The sequence below is a fragment of the Gigantopelta aegis genome, chromosome 4, assembly GCF_016097555.1.
Source record: "Gigantopelta aegis isolate Gae_Host chromosome 4, Gae_host_genome, whole genome shotgun sequence".
Classification (NCBI taxonomy): Eukaryota; Metazoa; Mollusca; class Gastropoda; order Neomphalida; family Peltospiridae; genus Gigantopelta; species Gigantopelta aegis.
The window spans coordinates 82027172-82048875 of NC_054702.1; the positions used below are offsets into that span (position 1 = coordinate 82027172).

Sequence of the window (21704 nt, forward strand, 5' to 3'; positions counted from 1 at the left end):
ACTCATGGTTCCCAAAAGTATCTAACAAGTGAAAGTGATTTAGATACGGTTTTATCCATCTTTGTCTATCACTTGTTGTAAGATAAATTGCCTCCAACAGGTACTCGTGTATTATTCTGTATATCTCTAATTACCTGCTCGGAGTCCCGTGAAAAAGACAATGTTGACCTGTGCTAAAATAACATCAATCACTACAAAATTGATGGCTGATCGGTGGATATGCTCGTCTATTTTTGACGGGTTGTAGGCAAAGAAGATGTTGTACCTGTCAACCACATGCTTCAAGGCTAAATAAACAAGACCTGAATAAAAAAACAGAAGCAAACTGTATTAATACATGCAGATCTATAATCACCACCAACGTTTAAAAACAGAGATTTAAAAGAAGGCAAAACAAGTGAAAAGAAAAGTGTAGTGTCCTCAGTAGTGTAGTAGTTAATGAATCAGATTTAAGGCTGGTAGGTACTGGGTGCCATACAGAGAGTTTTAATGTAGTGTCCTCGGTAGCGTAGTAGTTAATGAATCAGATTTAAGGCTGGTAGATACTGGGTGCCACACAGAGAGTTTTAATGTAGTGTCCTCGGTAGCGTAGTAGTTAATGAATCAGATTTAAAGCTGGTAGGTACTGGGTGCCACACAGAGAGTTTTAATGTAGTGTCCTCGGTAGTGTAGTAGTTAATGAATCAGATTTAAGGCTGGTAGATACTGGGTGTCACACAGAGACTTTTAATGTAGTGTCCTCGGTAGTGTAGTAGTTAATGAATCAGATTTAAGGCTGGTAGGTACTGGGTGCCACCCAGAGTTTTAATGTAGTGTCCTCGGTAATGTAGTAGTGAATTCATCAGATTTAAGGCTGGTAGGTACTGGGTGCCACCCAGAGAGTTTTAATGTAGTGTCCTCGGTAGTGTAGTAATTAATGAATCAGATTTAAGGCTGGTAGGTACTGGGTGCCACACAGAGAGTTTTAATGACTCAGTAGGTACATGTATAAGGCTGCTACACTGACTTCTCTCTCCCAAAGCACCGCCAACTAACCACTAACCACCTGGCCTGAAAAGACATCCTAGAGAATTGAGGTGTGTGCCCAGGACAGCATGCTAAAACCTCAATTAGATACAAGTATGGAAATAAGTTAATAAGAATTAATAAATGGGGAAGTGTGAGATCATGAAGTAAATATCTTTTTCTCTTGCTTTGAACATTTATGAAATCTTTCATGAATATCTATTATTGTTCATCTTTTGACAGTAATTCTTGTGTACATACCATCATGTTTTTGTCATAATGTTACTTGCAATATCTAACGAAGAGCTGTGATTTAAATGCTAACCAAATGGTGTGACCAGAGGGCAAATCAAGCTGTAGGCTGTGATAACAGCAAAAATGCACAGCATCCAGGCATATTGACAACCAAACTGGAAGTCCCACAGAACTAACTGAAATAAATTATAACATAAAAATATAATGTTCACAACTGGTAAATTAACATTAAATTTGGAGTCCATAGTAAAAAATCTATGGGCACTAAATATAGTATACAAACACTTATACATACACAGAATAGAAGAGACATAACTATTCCTTAGGTATCAGTTATCTATAATTGGTAAATAAATTGTGTGATAACTTCCAAACTGCTATGATATGTATAACTAGGACATTTAAGAATGTAATTACTTTTTTATAGAAATTAAATATTGTCATTCTTCAATGGAAAATATGTTGTCACACAAATATATGTTCCCAACAAACTGAAAAAAGAAAGTCTGTGTTACCTTTCTAACTGTTGATTTTTCAGCAGAAGATCGGGCAAGAGAAAGCCGCAGAGCATACATGAAAAGCTCTGAGAAGCGAATTAACTCAAGAGCCGTCCCAATGAATGCTGCAGTTACTACATAATTTACAAAAAATGCTCCATTTCCAGACAAAAATATGCATCTGAAAAGATTTTTTAAAAAGAAAATGAAGCATGAACGAAAAAACCCTTTTTAATTCATTGTTTTCTGCGAATTTAAAATCTTACTTTCATTAATATTCATAAACTATTTAAACGGCACTAAAATTAATGTTGCCTGAATTACTTAACTAAGAATTCTGCCTAGTTAAATGTCTCACCTACGATAAACCTTTTGGGTGCTCTGTCATGAACATCCATAGGTGCAACTATAAACCAAGTTTCATTGACCTCAGACTTACAGTCTATGAAAAACTGATCTAAACACAAAATTCAAACCTTAACCATAATGAAAAAGTTGACATCATTGCCACCTTTGCCAGAAAAGTATTACCTATATCTTTCTTTTTACTTCAAAGACAAAAATAAATGTGCACAAAAGCTGAAACCACTTGGTCATTATAAGGTCTTATTCAAAAGTCATCCAAACCCCAAATTTAAATACATGTTAAACTTTGCCTCAGACTTTCAGACTAAGCTCTAATGCCATAAAAAATTGTTAATTATGTACACTCCAAATCTGAATCGGCAGCCAAGATAAGAGTTTCAAAGTATGAATGAATGAATGAATGAATGAAAGATTTAATGAATGTTTAATGACACCACAGGACAAAAATATATTGGTTATTGGGTGTCAAGCAATGGTAAATATATAAGAGAATCAACATCAATATAGAAATTCTAAAATTAAGTTAAAAACACATAGTAAAGAGCTGTGCACAAAAACTACTAAGTATGGGAACCTAGCACACTTCTTTGGACAAATTACTCACTCCCACTGCATAGTCTGGTTCTTATCTACGACAGCCAACTCAAACAATGCTCTGGCACTAAAAATATAGAAACAAATTTGTTCTCAAAACATCAATAAACATACATAAATTACACATTTAAAGAAGTTAAAAAGACCTTTAAGTTAGCAATAGCAGTCATGTGCCAACATCTCTGCTCAAACTAGCATTATCTCCCCTTACATTACATGTACATACTCCAGTTGCTTGAACTTTAATTGGATATAAGCGCGAAAATAAGTTAAAATAAATATTCAATACCAAAGATTAAAAATGTAACCTTTCCAAAATAACTAAAATGAAACCTTTAACCATATAACATATTTTCTTATCTTCAGGCTATGATGACTATACAATAACATTTAATAATCCTATTTTTTAACTAGGATTCAGTTAGAAAATGTCTTAAAAACGGGCTATCCTTGGTTACCTATAGAAACATAATTAAAGATTAAACTATTATAATTTTATCTCATTTAGTCTTATAGTTCAATAGTATAATATTATGTATAACATATATGACTGAATAATTAAGATAATATACTGAACTCCATTGAGAATTACCAGTCAGACTGGTAGTTGTCAAAAGGATATAAGAAATAATAATACATTTAACTGATCTTGTATATAAAGAGTAACTAGTTAATGATGTAGGATAATGGCTTTATTCTGTGAAGGTAAGAATGGGAAATTCCATGAGGCTTGCCGAGCAGAATTTCCCATTCGGTCTGAACAGGATAAAGCCAATATCCTACGTTATTAACTAGTTATTATATTTATCCTGAAGACCATAAAGTTAAAGGGAAGAGCTATTATTTCTGTTATTTCAGCTACATTGTATGATGAACTAGAGGTCAAATGAGCGATTTTGTAATGTAGCTATGCGTGTGATGTCACATGAGTGACGTCAAAAGTCATAATCTGCTAGTAAATGTTTATGACTTTGCTTTAATCGGTCATCATAATTGGGTAATAGAAACAGTGGTTGCAGGATAAAATTGTATATATTCTGGTAAACGATACATAACCCCAAAATTGTATAAAACGGTTAGTGTTATTGTTTGTTTTATATCAACCTCACACATGTGACTGCAATAATAACTAAAAATTGTTTGGTGTATTTTCAGTGGAGTTCAGTGTGTATGAATACCTAGTGAGTCCGAGCGACGGCAGAATGACAACCATCAGGAGAAGAAAGATAAATGTTTTTCTCATCACTGCATGATGCTCAGCCGTTCTGTGAAAGTAACAAAACAATTAACAAAACGAACAAATATATCAAGACAAAACAAAACATTACAATTACTGAGCTTGGAAAATGTTTAAGTTTGTGATTAGAAAATTAATGTATTATTCTAAATAAAAAAGGTTAAGAAAAAGTTAATGAAAGGGTCTTACTTAAGACAACAAAAACTGAGATGAGCTGAAGCAAATACACACCTGATAATTAATTAATATGTAAGAAATACCTAGTTTTGACCATGTGATTTACACTTCGCAAGTAATTGTTATCATTTTATGAATACAAAAGTCTGAAATTAATGTTCTCTGTACACAGAGGATATTGAAAAAGATAGCAAGTAACAATGTCGTTACATCAATATTTAATGTAATCTGGGGAGAAAGACAAAAAAAACTTATTATGCATGAAAATGTATGGTAATTAACTATGGATCTGAAATTACACTGAATTGTAACTCATAGTAAAGAAAGAAAGAAAGAAATGTTTTATTTAATGACGCACTCAACACATTGTATTTATGGTTATATAGTATCAGACATATGGTTAAGGACCACACAGATATTGAGAGAGGAAAGCTGCTGTCGCCACTTCATGGGCTACTCTTTTCAATTAGCAGCAAGGGATCTTTTATATGCACCATCCCACAGACAGGGTAGTACATACCACGGCCTTTGATATACCTGTACCAGTCGTGGTGCACTGGCTGGAACGAGAAATAGCCCAATGAGCCCACCGATGGGGATCGATTCCAAACCAACCGTGCATCGAATGAGCGCTGTACCACTGGGATACGTCTCGCCCCTAACTCATAATAAGTTAGTAATATAACCTCAGTAAATATCCAATAGATATAGATTATGTAAGAAATTTCAGTATCAAATTTAAACAGCATTGGTTTCATGGTTCCTTTTTGGCTGCAATACATTTCAGACGATGCTTAATAAATTTCCAGGTATATACATCTCTCTGAATTAGCAACAAGAATAAATGCAAAAACACAAGCCATTACAATTTGTGATCAAGTAAGAATTTCAAGTTTGCAAGTAGAAAATTAATGTATTATTCTGAACAGAAAATCTTTAAAAAAAAAGGATTAATGAAAGAGATGAGATGAAGCAAATAAACATCATAGTACTGAGGAATCGGATACCAAGGCTGAACATTATTTTAAATGTAATCACTATTAAAAGACTGATCATATCTGATTGTTGCAGTAATTCTATTACTCTTTTTATAAAAAAAATATAAATGTATTTAATTGGTGATTAAACCTCTCCCTTACTTGGTCCAGTGTCCAATGTACTGGTCAGAGTAGTACACAAGTGTTGGTAGTAGAGTGGCAAACAGCAGCAACAACACAGTGGGGACGAACTGCACCAGAATTGGACTCTGAAAGCAGTCACAAGTACATACATGTACACATATACATTTTAGAAGATAAGCAGTCACAAAGCTGCAACCAAATTCTGTGATATATTTTTAAAGAGGACCTATTTGACTGATTCTACAATTATTGAATATTTCAATGTTATACTGTCTGAAGTAATTATATTAATGTACTAATACTATGACAAATAGTGCATATTTAATTGTTGATGGAAGTCCAAGTAAACAAACTAAGATGGAATTATTGAGTGTCAATAACTGCATGGCATGCTACAAGGATTAGTACATATAAAGAGACACCTACTTGTACTTAAAATAAACAATCCGAGACATCTGATAAAACTGGAAGCAATGTTATATGTTACTAATAGGCGTACAGAAATGAAAAATATTTTTCACTAGCCCGCCGGACCAAAACCACCTAAAATTTACTAACCCGCAAGAATTTCTCCTAGTCCGCCGGCCTATAGAACAATATATTAATGTTTAATAATATTATAATATACACTGTTTTCACATCAAATGATATATATCTTTTGAAATATTCTAATAAAGAAACAGTTCTTTAAAACAGATTTACACATTTTAAAATTTGTAAATTTAAAAATACATGTACAGTCAGTCAGAAAAAGACAATCGCCCATCGGACTCATAGCTGTATTTTTAAACTTGTCCGTGATAATTTTTACTCGCATTTGGTGAGTGGGCGAGTACTCTCTGCACCCCATTTAACGACACAATGGGTAGGTGTAAGACAACTACACCAATTGCTCTCTCACTAATCACTGACCCCTCTGTCCTTGACAACCCAGTGTGCTTGAACCATAAGTGGATATAAGCACGAAAATAAGTATAAAAAAGCAACAAAATAAAACCCCTGCTGTATTTTCATCACTTACATGCAGATCTTCAATGGCTTTTGTGTACTGTATTTTGTCCAGCTAAGAGAGGATATTTTCACCATACTTACATGCAGATCTTCAATGGCATTTGTGTACTGTATTTTGTCCAGCTGAGAGAGGATATTTTCACCATACTTACATGCAGATCTTCAATCGCTTTTGTGTACTGTATTTTGTCCAGCTGAGAGAGGATGATGCTGGGGGTGGTGAGGAAGAACAGCAGCACAATGAGCAGACCGTTGATGATGAATGCTCGCAGCCACCACTTCCATGGCTGAAGAGACAGGTTCTCCCTGCACGAAAGGAAGGATATGTTTTATTTAACGATGCACTCAACAAATTTTATTTACAGTTATATGGCGTCGGACATATGGTTAAGGACCACACAGATATTGAGGGAGGAAACCCGCTGTCGCCACTTCATGGGCTACTCTTTTTCGATTAGCAGCAAAGGATCTTTTATATGTACCGTCCCACAGACAGGATAACACATACCACGACCTTTGATATACCAGTTGTGGTGCACTGGCTGGAGCGAGCTCCCTACACAGAGCAACAATATAAACCATTAATCACAATACACGCAACAGGTTACGTTATAGACAAGATGCATTCTCTTTGTATAAGTTGCAGAGATGAAGATGGCATTGCGACTAAAGATCCAGAAAAGTTTACAGGGTCTTGAAATATTGGTGTGGGTTTTTTTTATCAAAGAAGAAGAGAAGGACCAGTTTTTAGGTGGCACCAAAACCTGGAGGATTTTCATCTTGAAGCTGTACTGAGAAACAAATGGTAAGAATTGAAAATGGCAAAAGTAGCATGATTTGTACAATAACACAACCCACTGAAACATGACTTATTCAAGTATGAAATGAAACATGAATTGTTCAACTTTGTATATTCTAAGCGATTTATTAGTATTATATACAATTTATTATTTATTATTGAGAATTATTATTTATATTTCAGGTACCCACTGAAGCATGAACTGTTTAATCTTTATATACTGTGATTTATTCAAGTATACAGTGTCATCTTATTTGCAAAAAAACCTGTAATTAATGAACAACTTTAGCAATAACAATTTAAGGAAAGATATCACAAAATGTCAGTTACCAGTAAATGTTTTCTGGAGAAGGTGCAAATTTGACATCCCAGTCTTGGACTCCTAGCTCCCAGTACACACTAGAATTCTGAGGATTGTGTGTTCCTTTGCAATTGGCACGGAAATCCATGTGAATTCTGCAATTAATGGAATCATAAATTTCAAGTTTTTAAAACTGAACATTTAAACACATAAACTATTCTAAAGGGAGGTGACAAATGCCAGTTTATCACCATTTTAGTTGTACACCTGTTGGCTATACATCTGTCCTAACAGTCCCAATACAAGATATATTATGTCACTAGTACTATAATATTAAATGTTTATTACTGGTTCAGAAGATAACAACGGCTGATAAAAATCCATACACAATATCAAATTGAAAAAAGAAAGAAAGAAATGTTTTATTTAACGACGCACTCAACACATTTTATTTACGGTTATATGGCGTCAGATTTTGAGAGGAAACCTGCTGTTGCCACTACATGGGCTACTCTTTCCGATTAGTAGCAAGGGATCTTTTATTTGCGCTTCCTACAGGCAGGATAGCACAAACCATGGCCTTTGTTGAACCAGTTATGGATCACTGGTCGGTGCAAGTGGTTTACACCTACATGTACCCATTGAGCCTTGCGGAGCACTCACTCAGGGTTTGGAGTCGGTATCTGGATTAAAAATCCCATGCCTCGACTGGGATCCGAACACAGTACCTACCAGCCTATAGACCGATGGCCTAACCACTACGCCACCGAGGCTGGTAAATATCAAATTGAATGCAAATGCTTAATAGAGTTACACCCCAACCCTGTATTTGATATAGCTCACAAAGAAATTACATGTACTTAAAATTACTGTTTCACATTGAAATAAGTTCCCTGAGTCAAACTTTTTCAGACAGCAATTTAACGAATCAAAACACCAAAATCATTAGCATACACAGTCTTTCTCTGTAAGAGAAAACCATGGATATTATACATACATGTAGCTGTCACTTGACTGTAAAATATATACATTCCAGCAATTTGCAAGGCAACAAAAACATAACTACAATATACATCAGTACACATCACAGGCAGTAGATACTGAAAACTAGTGGGAAATGTGTGTATTTAAAGTCTGTGTCACTGCACATTTTATACGTGCACATTATTTTTATTGTAAAAACACATTGCCAACGGTTATTCGCAAAATTTACATGTCGCAAAAATGTGAAAAACCCCCACATCATGATATTAATCTGGTTTATAATATCTTCTATGTACCACTCTTGCAGGTTTTTTGCCAGAAAATAATTTGAGGGTACATAGTAAAAACAAAACAGATCAAAAACAAAAAGGTGCCCCTTCTAGGTGATTATAGGTTTGTAATCTGTTTAAATTGTACACTCCATTTCATGTACTTTGCAAAATTTAAACAGCAGTCCTCTTATTATAATTTTATCCATTAATTTTGAAGATAAGTAATTTTACCCTTCATACCCTCTAGCAGAAACCCTGTCTTGGTACCGTATACATTCAGTTTAAAGTTTAAAACACGACCAAACTTAAAGCCGCTCACTTTTCAGCCATGTGGTCTTGCTGGAAGGTGATGAACATGATGCCAAGTGGATCTTGGTAGGCCTTGACCTTCTCATCCTCACACTTTGTCAACATCACGCGCTCCTCCTCTGTGTAGAAGTCAATCGCATCTACCTACACATAGAGACCAAGGTTGTCATACACAGGGATCAGGGATATGTCATACACAGGGACCAGGGATATGTCATACACAGGGACCAGGGATATATCATACATAGGGACTAACAATATGTCACACATAGGAACCAGCAACATGTCACACACAGGGACCAGGGGTATGTCACACAGGGACCAGGGATATGTCATACACAGGGATCAGAGATATGTCATACAGGGACCAGGATATGTCTTACACAGGGACCAGGGGTATGTCACACAGGGACCAGGGATATGTCACACAGGGACTAGCAATATGTCACATACAGGGACCAGGGATATGTCATACAAGGACCTGCAATATGTCATAGACAGGGACCAGGGATATGTCACATACAGGGACCAGCAATATGTCACACACAGGGACTAGCAATATGTCACACACAGGGACCAGGGATATGTCACACAGGGACTAGGGATATGTCACACAGGGACCAGGGATATGTTACACAGGAACCAGGGATATGTCACACAGGGACCAGCAATATGTTACATCTCAACAAGGCTCCATTGTTATTTGCTAACTATTAGGTGTAACACATGGGCTAGGAAGGAAGGAAATGTTTTATTTAACAATGCACTCAACACATTTTATTTACGGTTATATGGCATCAGACATATGGTTAAGGACCACACAGATATAGAGAGAGAAAACCAGATGTCGCCACTTCATGGGGTACTCTTTTCGATTAGCAGCAAGGGATCTTTTATATGCACCATCCCACAGATAGGAAAGTACATACCACGCCTTTGTTACACCAGTTGCATAAGAAAATAAAGGCTCTTTATGTATAAGCAGCAAGTGATCTATCATACACATTCGACTGGCGGGATAGTGAATATCAATGTCTCAATTGTATTGTTTTTTTATTGTTTTTGTATTGGTTGTGCAACTGCAAAAGTTTAGCAGTTTCGTAATACTGCATTAATAGTACTTTAACCCCCAAGCTACATTCAATAATACAACAGTTACACATTTTATTTTATTTTATTGAAAAATTATACTTACAAATGACACATCAATTAAATCAGTGTCTGATTTCACTTTGAAAGTGATCAGGGGTTTTTTAAATTTAAATACATTTACTCAATTGCTCAACTTTTATGTCTTAGTTTTGACTGGGTAAAACAGAAAAGATCTGTTGAGAGGAATCAATTATATATGCAAAAATCTCTTAATTGCACTCTCTTATCAGTAAGCAAAAGTTGTTTTTTCCCACTGTTTATAATATTATTACCAGAATATTTTGTACACAAGTTAAAGAAATTTCCACTGTTGCATTATAATTAAAACAAATGCCTTTATACCCGCCAGGAATATTAATGTGAAAAAAATCCCATACATGATCTAAACTTGAATGTGATATTTTTAGGCCAGTTCCAAAATGTGGGTGGGTGTAAAAAAATAAATATATTTTGGCTTTATAAACATTCAAGACAGAATAGGTTAAAATTACTTTTTAACATGCCCACATCAATTAAGATTCTGTGCCTAAGATTAAGCCTAGGACAGGTTGAAGAAATGAAAAGGTAATTCTTGTGTCCCGCCCACCTCGCTACACACACCCTTGTGATTCTCAGTAACTGCCTTTACCTGATTTGAACCACAGACTTCAGCACAGCAACATAGCTGGCCACACATGTGGGGTCTCATCATCGGCCGCTGACTCGTCTTCTTCAACTCTGCTTCAGAGTACAGCTTCGCCTCTGATGCCACACGTCTACCCAAAACATTAAAACACGCTTAGAAAGAATATCACTGTCGCTGATTTTTTTACTTTTCTTACAGTATAGGATTGCCAGAATTAAATGTCTACCCTACCATAAACATCCATAGATGCAACCATAAACCAAGTTTAATTGACCTACAACTTGTAATTTGTGAGTAACTGATCTAAACATGAAACATTAAACTTAAAACTTTAATGCTTCATGAAGGCAGACAAAAATAACAAATGCTAAAACTGGTAAACATTAACAATTGAGGTATTTAACTGCCTATTTGTTTTCATCAAAGTTATTAAATACTTCTACCTTATACTGTGAAGAATAACAAAGTACTTTATATTTAAATGTACTTTTTTGTAGTAATAAAATGCATCACAAATATAACTGGGGAAACAAATTTGTGCAGCTAATATTTTCCATAAACAAAACTACTCTATTCCAAGATGAGATCTGAAACAGCCTTAGCATTCAGTGAATGGAATATACCAACAGAAAATAATGTGATTGGATAATATGTAACTGGAGTTACCCACCTTGAATAATCCATTTTGATTAGGTCAGATATGTTGTATGCAAACTGAACGTCTATAATAACCACCTCTGGATATGCCTCCCTGAAATAGTTCATCATAATTATATTGACATGGTTCATCATACTGTGTGTATTAAAATAAATCAATATAAATATTGATATAATCATCAACAGAGGATTCGTCATGAGTGTTTTTTAATCTGCAAAATATCAACCTGGTCTAAATGTTTAATTGGTATTTGACTTGGCAGAGCCTTGACAAATACCGATTAAATATACGAGGTTGATATTTTACATATTAAAAAACATGAGTAGCGAATTCTATTTATCCTATATCACTTCTAAAATAACATTTTAATTTGATATTTAGTAAATCAAAGTTCTGATGTCGCCTCAATATGACGTCACACACTGGCAACTTTAAGTAAATCTCATCAAAATGTTATGCTCAGGTATACAAGTCTTGTTGGCTCACCCAACCCATAGCCAAATGTTATGCTCAGGTATACAAGTCTTGTTGGCTCACCCAACCCATAGCCAAATGTTATACTCAGGTATACAAGTCTTGTTGGCTCACCCAACCCATAGCCAAATGTTATGCTCAGGTATACAAGTCTTGTTGGCTCACCCAACCCATAGCCAAATGTTATACTCAGGTATACAAGTCTTGTTGGCTCTCACCTTGTTGGCTCACCCAACCCATAGCCAAATGTTATGCTCAGGTATACAAGTCTTGTTGGCTCACCCAACCCATAGCCAAATGTTATGCTCAGGTATACAAGTCTTGTTGGCTCACCCAACCCATAGCCAAATGTTATGCTCAGGTATACAAGTCTTGTTGGCTCACCCAACCCATAGCCAAATGACCCATTGACAGCAAAATATTATTAACTGAGTTAATAATGGTAACTATTAAATGAGTTTATGACATGGATATTATGGGTAAGTTATAGAATAATTATGTATACTTGCTATCAAATGTATGTGTATTTAAATAGGTTACTAGTATCATGTAAATCCAACAAAAATATGTACATTTATTCATTGTTAAATTTAAATAACAATTAAACTGTAATATGTAAAATTCCATCTACATCTGTATAAAAAGACAATTACTTTTGGTATATTAAAACACTACAAATTTCACTTTCCAGTTATAATATATAGAAGTCATATGACTGTTCAGTTTGAAATTCATAAAAATAGAGAACATAAACAGTTCTAGTAATGTGCTAATGATGTTCTAGTAATGTTCTAACGATGTTCTAGTAATGTTTCAACCAAACATACCTAAAATGCTGCTTGAGAATACTGACGTAACATTTATCTTTGGCAATGTTAGCTATCATGAGAGTGCGAGAAACCTGCAAATACACATTTATATATTATCTTATCAAAAAAAAGAAGAAAAAAGAAGAAATTACAGCATGGTGGTCATATCAAAGAAATTATCACAATACACATGTACATGTGTATATCTAAGTTAAAACTCAAGCACAAAGAGCTGCTCTTTTTTAATAGTGAATATTATTTGTTCTTTGTAAAACAAAAAAAAGGTAAAATGCATGACATTGTGTTTTTATGGAGATGGGAGTGATATTTCTGAAACTGCGTTAATATAAAAATACATGTAGTTTGTATATAAGGTTCCCTTAATAGCAGGTTCAGTGGTATATTAATTTTCCTGTGATTCTTTATCAAAAGTAACACAAAGTGTTTCTAATTAATGTCAACTCACAAGAATAATTTGAAATATGTTGCTTATATAATCTAAGACATTCAATATATTTGGGGGGGGGGGGGGGAGAGGGGAAAAGTATATATTGATCATACAATTATTGATCACAAAATAATATATTCATTCTAATAATCTGAAGATATGTGAATAGGGAAAAAAACAGAAGATAACTTACCTGTTCCTCATCATCATACTTAAGCCGTGATGAGAAATGTCTCAACATAAAAACAGCAAGCAGAAGATAGATGATGGCAAACGAAGCATGCACCCATAGCAATGGTGAGCTGAAAGAAAGGAAGGTTTGTTAACAACAACTCAGGACTGTGTTTAATCAGAAGCTTATCTAGTCTACAGAATATGAATCCATCAGTGCTACATAGGAAGACCTATGAATACTTCATTTCAGTTTATTTTCATGTTTACAGCCAGCTGATGTTCCAGCATGCTGTTCTTGGCACACACCTTGACTATCTGGGCCGTCTGTTCTGGACCAAGTTAATAGCTACATGTATATGTTAGTGAAACAGTGGGTGTTACCGTGTAGTGGCCCGACACCTCACCTAATGGCAACGAGTCTTGAAAACTCACTTACAGTTGAACAGAAGCCACTACTGGATTGCGGACCCAGCATCTACCAGTTTTAATTATGTCACCAAAGCTGGTCGTGTCATTGGAATAAAAGGGGTAATTTCTTATGTTCTTATAGAAAGGTTATAATATACAATGGCCATTGATACACAAGTTGACATAAGATGTATATTAAAATATTTACTTACTCAGAATTAACATTTCCAATAGTGGTGTGACCAAAATCTGTTTCATTACCAACTGCAAAAAACAGGTTACAATTATCATCATCAGTTACCAATAAAGTAAAAAGCTCACAGGGACCATTTCATTCACAGCAATCTGATTTAATTAATTTCATTAATTGCCTATGTGGCAATATCTATTAAACAACTACCTGTTTTAAGAGGTAATGAACAGCTCTGGCGAAGAAAGGTGCCAAAAAGTGTGTGTGGGTGTGTGTGTGTGTGGGGGGGGGGGGCACACGCACACCATATATATATATATATGGTATATATATATATATATATATATATATATATATATATATATATACACACAGGTATGTATACAGGGCTCACACAAGGTCAAATCATAGAGCGAAGTCACTTCTCTCTCAAGCTTTAGAGAGGGCGAAGTTTTTAACAGCAGGGAGACTTGAACTTTTAATCCAAAAAATAAAATAGTGCAAAAATAAGTTATCTTAATACAGGTGCAACTTTTACAATCTGTATTTTAATTTTTTTTTTTTTTACCATCTGTACTGCTAATTGACGGATATGTGCTCTATAGTTTAAATTTTTAAAATTAAATCACCTTTCCACATGTCGCCTTCTTTAGAAATAATGATAAAAATAAAAACTGAACAGCACTAATTTAACTGTTTAAAATTCATTCTGTCACAAGTTTGTCTTCTCATTTCATTTAATAACTACTCCATACAGAGTATTAATCTATTAAGAGTCTTAATCAGTAGATTAATCTACCATGGTTAAGCTTAGATTATCCAGAGGCAATTAAGTGAATTCCACAGGCAGTTTCTTAATTGATACTGTGAAGTTTTTAGACTGAATGGGTATTAGTATCCGTGAAGGTGTGAAAATTGCTTATCTGCTGCACCTTATCACTGTTGTTTAGGCCATCTATTGGTGCCAGACACGGGTGTTGTCTGAGCTAGAGTCTACCGGTATCTGTGAGCCTGTCGCATGATTTTATGGCGCCAGTCTCTCTTCAAACTCTCAGACACTTCATACTTAATTATTATCTATGAATAATTGTTCCTCAAGTTTGTCACCATTCATCCGTGACGTGTACATTGCAAGTGATGGCTATTTTTATAAAGGCAACACAGATTTCGCCTTACGGTGACTGGCACGGTGAAGTAAGGCTGATCAGAGCGAAGTTTGGGCTCACTTCGCCTGGTCGCATGAGCCCTGGTATATATATATAAATACATGTATAAATCTGTAAAAACTCGCTGCTGCTAAAAAGCCCCCCCCCCCCCCCCCCCGCCAACAGTATGACTTAATTACTGTCCTAGACAACCTACTACCTACTATAAAAGTCTGCTCTCACAGCCATTTGTTTCAGTAGGCAAGTTTTAAAAATTGTCTTCAGGTTTGACTAAAATCCAACAGATAGAACCTAGCTGCTATACCCTGAATTGCCCAGAACCCTGTAGTAAAATCAGATGTGTTGTGCCTACAACAGGAGTGCTTGAACAGTTCTCCGAGGAAAACATGCCAAAATTTACCCTCACCCACATACTGTTACTGGTATTAAGGACTAATGGAAACTTAATGATTATCGAATGAGTCTCTAGTCTGGTGTCAGAGTTAGAACATGTATTACAACTATGTTAATATGCACACAGTACAACAGTTACTATTAACCGAGGCATGACTGGTTTTTGTGCCTGACATTAGATGAATGTGATGTGATAGAAGACGATGGTACCAGAACATTTTTCGCTAGTGCTAGCCCTCCTGAACATGCTACTGTGTAGAATACGATATGTGTATTATTATATCTAATATAGCAGTTTGGCAGATAGAGCTGGGCGGTATTGAAAACTGAGGTTTGGTATCAGTATTGGTATTTTTTGTGTGATTTACCTCTGTATCAGTACAGTATTCATTATTGACACAAGACCAATACCAACATCAACTAGTATTTTTGGTATACTCGACTTTAAATGTATGCCTGAGTTAAGGCACGCTAATTTCATCTAAATAAAACAAAATTTAATACACAAGGCTCTCGTCTGATTTATACCCAACCCATTTTGCATTTGTCAGATATATTGTTAGTGCTTTACTAAATGGCGAGGAACATTTTTCAATACTGAAATTTCGGTATTTTGAAATTTGCTCATTACGGTAAATCGGTATTGATGCGATACCAATACCAAACAGTATATATGGTATACCGGCAGATTATTATTATGCTGTTATCATACATATATGTTATATATGTTATATATGTCTGTCTGTGTGTCCATGTGTGTCTGTAAGTGTGTGTGTGTGCGCGTGTTTGTTTGTGTGTGTGCGTGTGTGTGTCTGTGTGTGTGTCTGTGAGTGTGTGTGTGCGTGTTTGGGAGTGTTTGTGTACATATATTTGCTTTTAACAGGAAAACTGCCCCTTAACCAATGTGTATATATATGAAAGGTTGCAATAAAGGATGTATTGTATTGCATAATGACTTAGTACATTTAATGCCTTTTACACAATGTATATCACTATACTTACTGATGTTTCCCTGGAAGTTTACTGGCAGAATGACAGACACAGACAAAATACAAATGACCAACAAATAGACGAGAAGATATCTCTGGAAAGACAGGTACTGTATGGCATCTCTACCACACTTGTGGAGAATGTCAACATCTCTGCAAATGTCAAAGATAAAATGAAAAAGTTAAAGGAGTATTATCATGTTTAACTTAAGAAGAAGAAATTCTGTAATAGCAATAATTGTTGTATGAATGTAAGTTGTTTCATCTTTTGACTTTTTAAAGGATTCTATAGTGGATATGTAGTAGTGTTGGTATAAAGTGCTTCTGACAGTAGCTAGTGGGAATTTCCCTATTAGCTCAGTTTATGGAGTACTAAGAGTCCATATTTCAAATCTCCTAAATGGTTGTTACAGATAGAAGAAGTTTAACTTATGAAAATGTCACATGCAAAACCTTGTTTTGACCTGAATCATGTTTTCAGTGTTTTATTGACAATAATAAACTCGATATTTGAATCATAATAGTAATATCATGAAGAGGCCAAACAGTGACAGTTTGTTGTCATTAAGTACACACAAAATAAAATAATTTACATATTATATGTTATAAAAACAAATTTGTCATACTTTTTTTTCAAAGGAGACAATAATTGTATGTAAAAAAAAAAATGAGATTTTGTACTCACTTTACCATGTAGTAAAAAAACTACAACAGAACCCCCTACACACCACAACCAAACGAAAGTAATCCAGCATCAAGACAAGAGCATTACTTGACATGTCAGTTATCAAGTTGCAAAACAATTATTAAGTCCAGAATACTATGATCGAAAAAAAATAAAAAGAAGTTTTATCATGGATATTAGTCAAAAGGGAAGGAAATGTTTTATTTAATGACGCACTCAAGACATTTTATTTATGATTATATGGCGTGAGTGTGACACGACAAGACAAAATGAACTGCGACATTCATTTTTGAAAAACCAAAAGAGTGGAAAGTGAAATATTGCTTTCCTCCAAATGTCAACAAGAAAAAAAAATCAGTGGCAGACAGGAAAGACTGGGGGTTGGGGATATTGTACCTCTAAAGAAAACCTGTCAACAAGGAGAAATTTGATGATAGACAGAATATTTTTTTTTGGGGGGGGGGGGGGGGGTTGCACACCCTATAAAAAAAGCAGAAGTGAAGTTTGCTAAAACAAGGGGTAAAGTATGTCATCCTCCCCAGATTGAACTGATGGGGATATAGGGGTGTCACCATGTGGCCTCAAAGAGTGAAGTTAGGAAAGTTGTGCCCACGTACTTGACTCGAATGAAGGCGATGATCCAGGAGAAGAAGCCCTTGTCTTGCGAGTGGATGGTCGTGTCCAGCGACTCCTGGGATCCCACCATTGACCGATTGTCGTGCTCCCCGAAAAACAGAGACGTCCATCTGTAATAACAGGGCATGTTATATTTACTCGTATTCCACTGTCGTCTTCTCATGAGATCGGAACAAGGTTTAAAATATAATAACTATGGGCTGGATTTACGAAGCCTGTTTTTCTGAATCCCAGGTGTTTAAGAATTATAAATGTATGTAGTAACGCTACATGCATGTGAAACAAACACAGGCTTTGTAAATTCAGCCCTATATTTTTAGACATATACTAGCTCTCTACATAGTGACCATTGTTTTCATTTGGCGACTAAAACATTTCATACTGTATGTATTTATATAAAAATAGAAGTAGGTGACATCTGGCTTTAAGATGAAACAGTTAATGTTAAGGGCTATATACAGTAATGTAACTTGAGTTATTAGGATATTATGTAATACACATTTCATTTGACAACATATTATCATGAAATGTTTCAATTTAATGCCTCCAGTTTATAAAAATTATTTTTCGATACTATAGTTTAAAAATTAAAAGTAGAAAAACAGAAGGACAACTGTAATCAATGTACTACATGTATGTACATATGTATTAAAAACACACCACAATACAGTAACCAGTAGTGGCACAGAGATATCAAATTTGATGTTTACGTTGAACAAGTGTTTAATATATTATGCCTAGGCTATATATTAGTTCAAAAACAGGTTTATTCGTGTATTAAAGAAATAATTAACAAACTGATCAAACTGAAATGAATTAATGTACATAGGGGTCATTCAAATATTACGTAACGCTCTACGGAGTGTGTAGATGTACGTCCCAATGTTATGTAGCATTACAGGGTGTGGGTGGGTGTGTTTTAAATACTAAAATCTTTTTTCTATTTATTTTTTTCATAAATGCCATAACACAGCAACAATGTTTAACACACATTAAAGCTAGACAATAAAGATCATAAATAGAGTTGAAATGCATATATGCACTTTCCCAAATCACAAATTATGTTACACCCATTGCATGACTTCTTTGTGAATGGTGGGGGGTGGGGGGTTTTGTCTCAAAGTGTTACGTATATTTTACGGGAGTGTATATGGTGTAGCATTACGGAGAGTTAGAAGGGAGGGAGGGAGGGTGTCTAATTTTGACAAAAATAGCATTACATAACATTTTAATGGCCCCTTAAATAAAATTTTCAAACTCAAGTAAAAAAACCTAAATATTCTTATGGTTGGAATTAAAAACAAAACATTATTAAGACTATACTCTTATTAATTAAGACATATGAACCAACTTGTATCTCACCTTATAAACCATTTTAACCAAATGTTTTGAAATATTTACTACAAGCAATCCATACACCACATTTATGCATGTAGGTTGTCTTTTTGTAGGGTAGCAACAAACATTCGGGATTTTTCTGATCAATTAACTTAATTTCCTGGAATTCAAATAATCTTACATATTACTGTTTAATAGTTAGTTGCAATAACTGTGGAAATCTGTCAAATAATACAATGAAATTTTGCAATGTTGTTCTATAAATTAATTTTAAAAATAATGAAATGGATAACCTGATTTAATCCAATTTTTATAGCTGCATAAACTTTAAGTTATGAGTTGAAAGTTTATAGAACACAAAAGGCATTGCTCTTATCACAGAAAATCTAAATTCAATATTTCTAGCACACTTGGAATGATGCCAAACACAAATTATATTACTGATATTAACAAAAGTGTATAAAGACTGTGGCCATGGAATATAATCAATGTCTATTCTAATTTTTATCTTTTTGTAATACCTGTCTGTTTACAATACTCAAACTACCGTAATGTCTATTATAAATCTCACTGGTGCAACTGCCAACAGATCAAAGATGTTTTTATCATTAGAAAAAACACACAAAATGAATACATTGTCTTTTTTTCATATTCACAATGTTCTTGTGAAAATCGATAAGTATTTGAAGCATTCAGTTGTAGGTTCTTTAAAATATAGAGATAATTAAAATCATCCACCCCCAACTTCAAATACACACATGACCACCCACCCCCAGACACAGACACACCTATTACTATACTGATCAGGGTTTCTGCCAGAGGGTAAAATGGGTATTGCGCCATACCCAAAATATTTTGCATATGTTTATAACCTTTTGACAAACTTAATAACTCTTATAATTGCTGTATGATTCTTTTTTTAACCCTAACCCTAAACCTAACCCATGTTCTTTCTGGAGGAGGCCCCCCCATACCCCATGTTGACTGAGGTTGCATTCAATTCCATAGCACCACACCCAAAAGTTTCTTTCTGGCAGAAAAACTACTGATGGAAAAGAAATAAGGGAACATATGGAATTGTAGAGCAGATTTAATTTTTAACTATCACAGTTAATGTCTGAACAACATACAAAGTTGCAACGTGGGACTGAATGTCCATAGTTTTGAAGATGGTCAAATTCTGACACAAGTACCCGGTGTGATTGATGGTTTTGGTTGCAGTCACCATCTATTGTTACTATAAGCATCATCCCTTATTTCTTTCCATCATTACATTTCAGCAACATATGAACTACGTGCTTATTATGGATATTATAACTATTATATCATCTTTGATTTTTCAAACAAGACATCAGACTTAGTTATAGACTGTTTGTGTCAAAAGAAAACTGATGAATTGGCATTTAACTCTATGAAGAATAAAGTTAAAATGCATTAAAAAACACACATATTAACCAACTCAAATAACATTTTAAAAAACCACACAAAAATGTTCAGTGTAAATAACAAGGTTACTTTACAAATTACCATCAAATTACATATTATAGCTTGAATACAGAATACTACATATTAAGTGGCTGTTAGATACCATTTATTTTACGAAGTGGGTTAAAAATGCATCGAATGAGCAAAAGCAAATTGGGTTACATTTTTAAACAATGGACACGAATGTAGTATTCAATTTCTTACATATATTCATAAAAACAGTTTTAAAATAAATTTCAATGCCTTTTTTTAACTAAACCTTATGTACAGCGGCCCTAGAGCTTAAAAGTTAACTTGTGTGTCATAGACAATTCAATTTCAGGTTAACTTGTACATAACATCTTTTGATCGATTTCTACCGTGCTTTTCCTCGAGTGGTATGGCACTGGTAACCTGGTCATGCATCATCTGTAAAATGTTATAACATGTATATGTGTTAATAAGTACATGTATGTGTTATCAACTATAGTGAATAATGTTCTCACCAACGGGTGTGTAAGAAATCTGTTTTTTGATACAGGTATGAAGGATAACAGATGGAATAGTAAAGCATGCACAATTTTATCTCAAGTCTTTGTGTACTGCTTTATCAATTGTTTCGGTATTTTTTTGGTAACAACGCAGCTGAGGCTGCACATACACACCTTGGCTGTTCTAACATTTTGTCTTCACCCCTGTGTTAACATGAGAGTTAATCATACAATTGGATGGCAATTTGCTAAAAACTATTTTTTACATAAAAATGTTTTGTAAAACAATTATGAAAGTTACAGTAGTATGGGTGTAAACTTCAAAAAAATTTGTTTTGTGGAAGTTTTAGCATAGTTTAGTATATAATTATATGCCAATTCAAGTTCCCTTTTGACAAAATTGGACTATAGGACATGTATTAATCATGAATGTGTGGTGAAAATAAGGAATCTAAATGCAGATTACTCTATATGCAGCTAATAAATAGATTCATTAATGACTATGAGGTAGGATAACGGGCTATAACTGATTTTTAAAAGTGTTATGTTTGCTACATTTTAGGCTACACACAGAGGTTATATGCAGAAATAAGGAAGTATAATATATGTCAAGGGCAGATTCCTGTGCCTTCACCCATGCTTGCATCCGCGTATCTGTTTGTGTGTGTGTGTGTGT

The 21704-nt window shown here is 34.6% G+C and overlaps 1 protein-coding gene across 4 annotated transcripts in view; it reads right to left on the reverse strand.

Annotated features, from left to right (window-relative positions):
- The window catches only part of LOC121371208 (calcium permeable stress-gated cation channel 1-like), a 74055-nt gene that overhangs the window by 12169 nt on the left and 40182 nt on the right, over nt 1-21704 (reverse strand). For all 4 annotated transcript variants that reach the window (XM_041496929.1, XM_041496928.1, XM_041496930.1 and 1 more), the window contains 16 exons: nt 17717-17845; nt 16428-16567; nt 13889-13940; nt 13288-13396; nt 12665-12738; nt 11376-11456; nt 10709-10835; nt 8939-9072; nt 7393-7518; nt 6416-6569; nt 5271-5377; nt 3896-3982; nt 2728-2784; nt 1776-1938; nt 1331-1436; nt 135-302 (listed from right to left, as the gene is read on the reverse strand). In XM_041496929.1, coding sequence (XP_041352863.1) covers nt 135-302; nt 1331-1436; nt 1776-1938; nt 2728-2784; nt 3896-3982; nt 5271-5377; nt 6416-6569; nt 7393-7518; nt 8939-9072; nt 10709-10835; nt 11376-11456; nt 12665-12738; nt 13288-13396; nt 13889-13940; nt 16428-16567; nt 17717-17845 — 1814 coding nt within the window. The remainder of the gene's footprint in view (nt 1-134; nt 303-1330; nt 1437-1775; nt 1939-2727; nt 2785-3895; nt 3983-5270; nt 5378-6415; nt 6570-7392; nt 7519-8938; nt 9073-10708; nt 10836-11375; nt 11457-12664; nt 12739-13287; nt 13397-13888; nt 13941-16427; nt 16568-17716; nt 17846-21704) is intronic.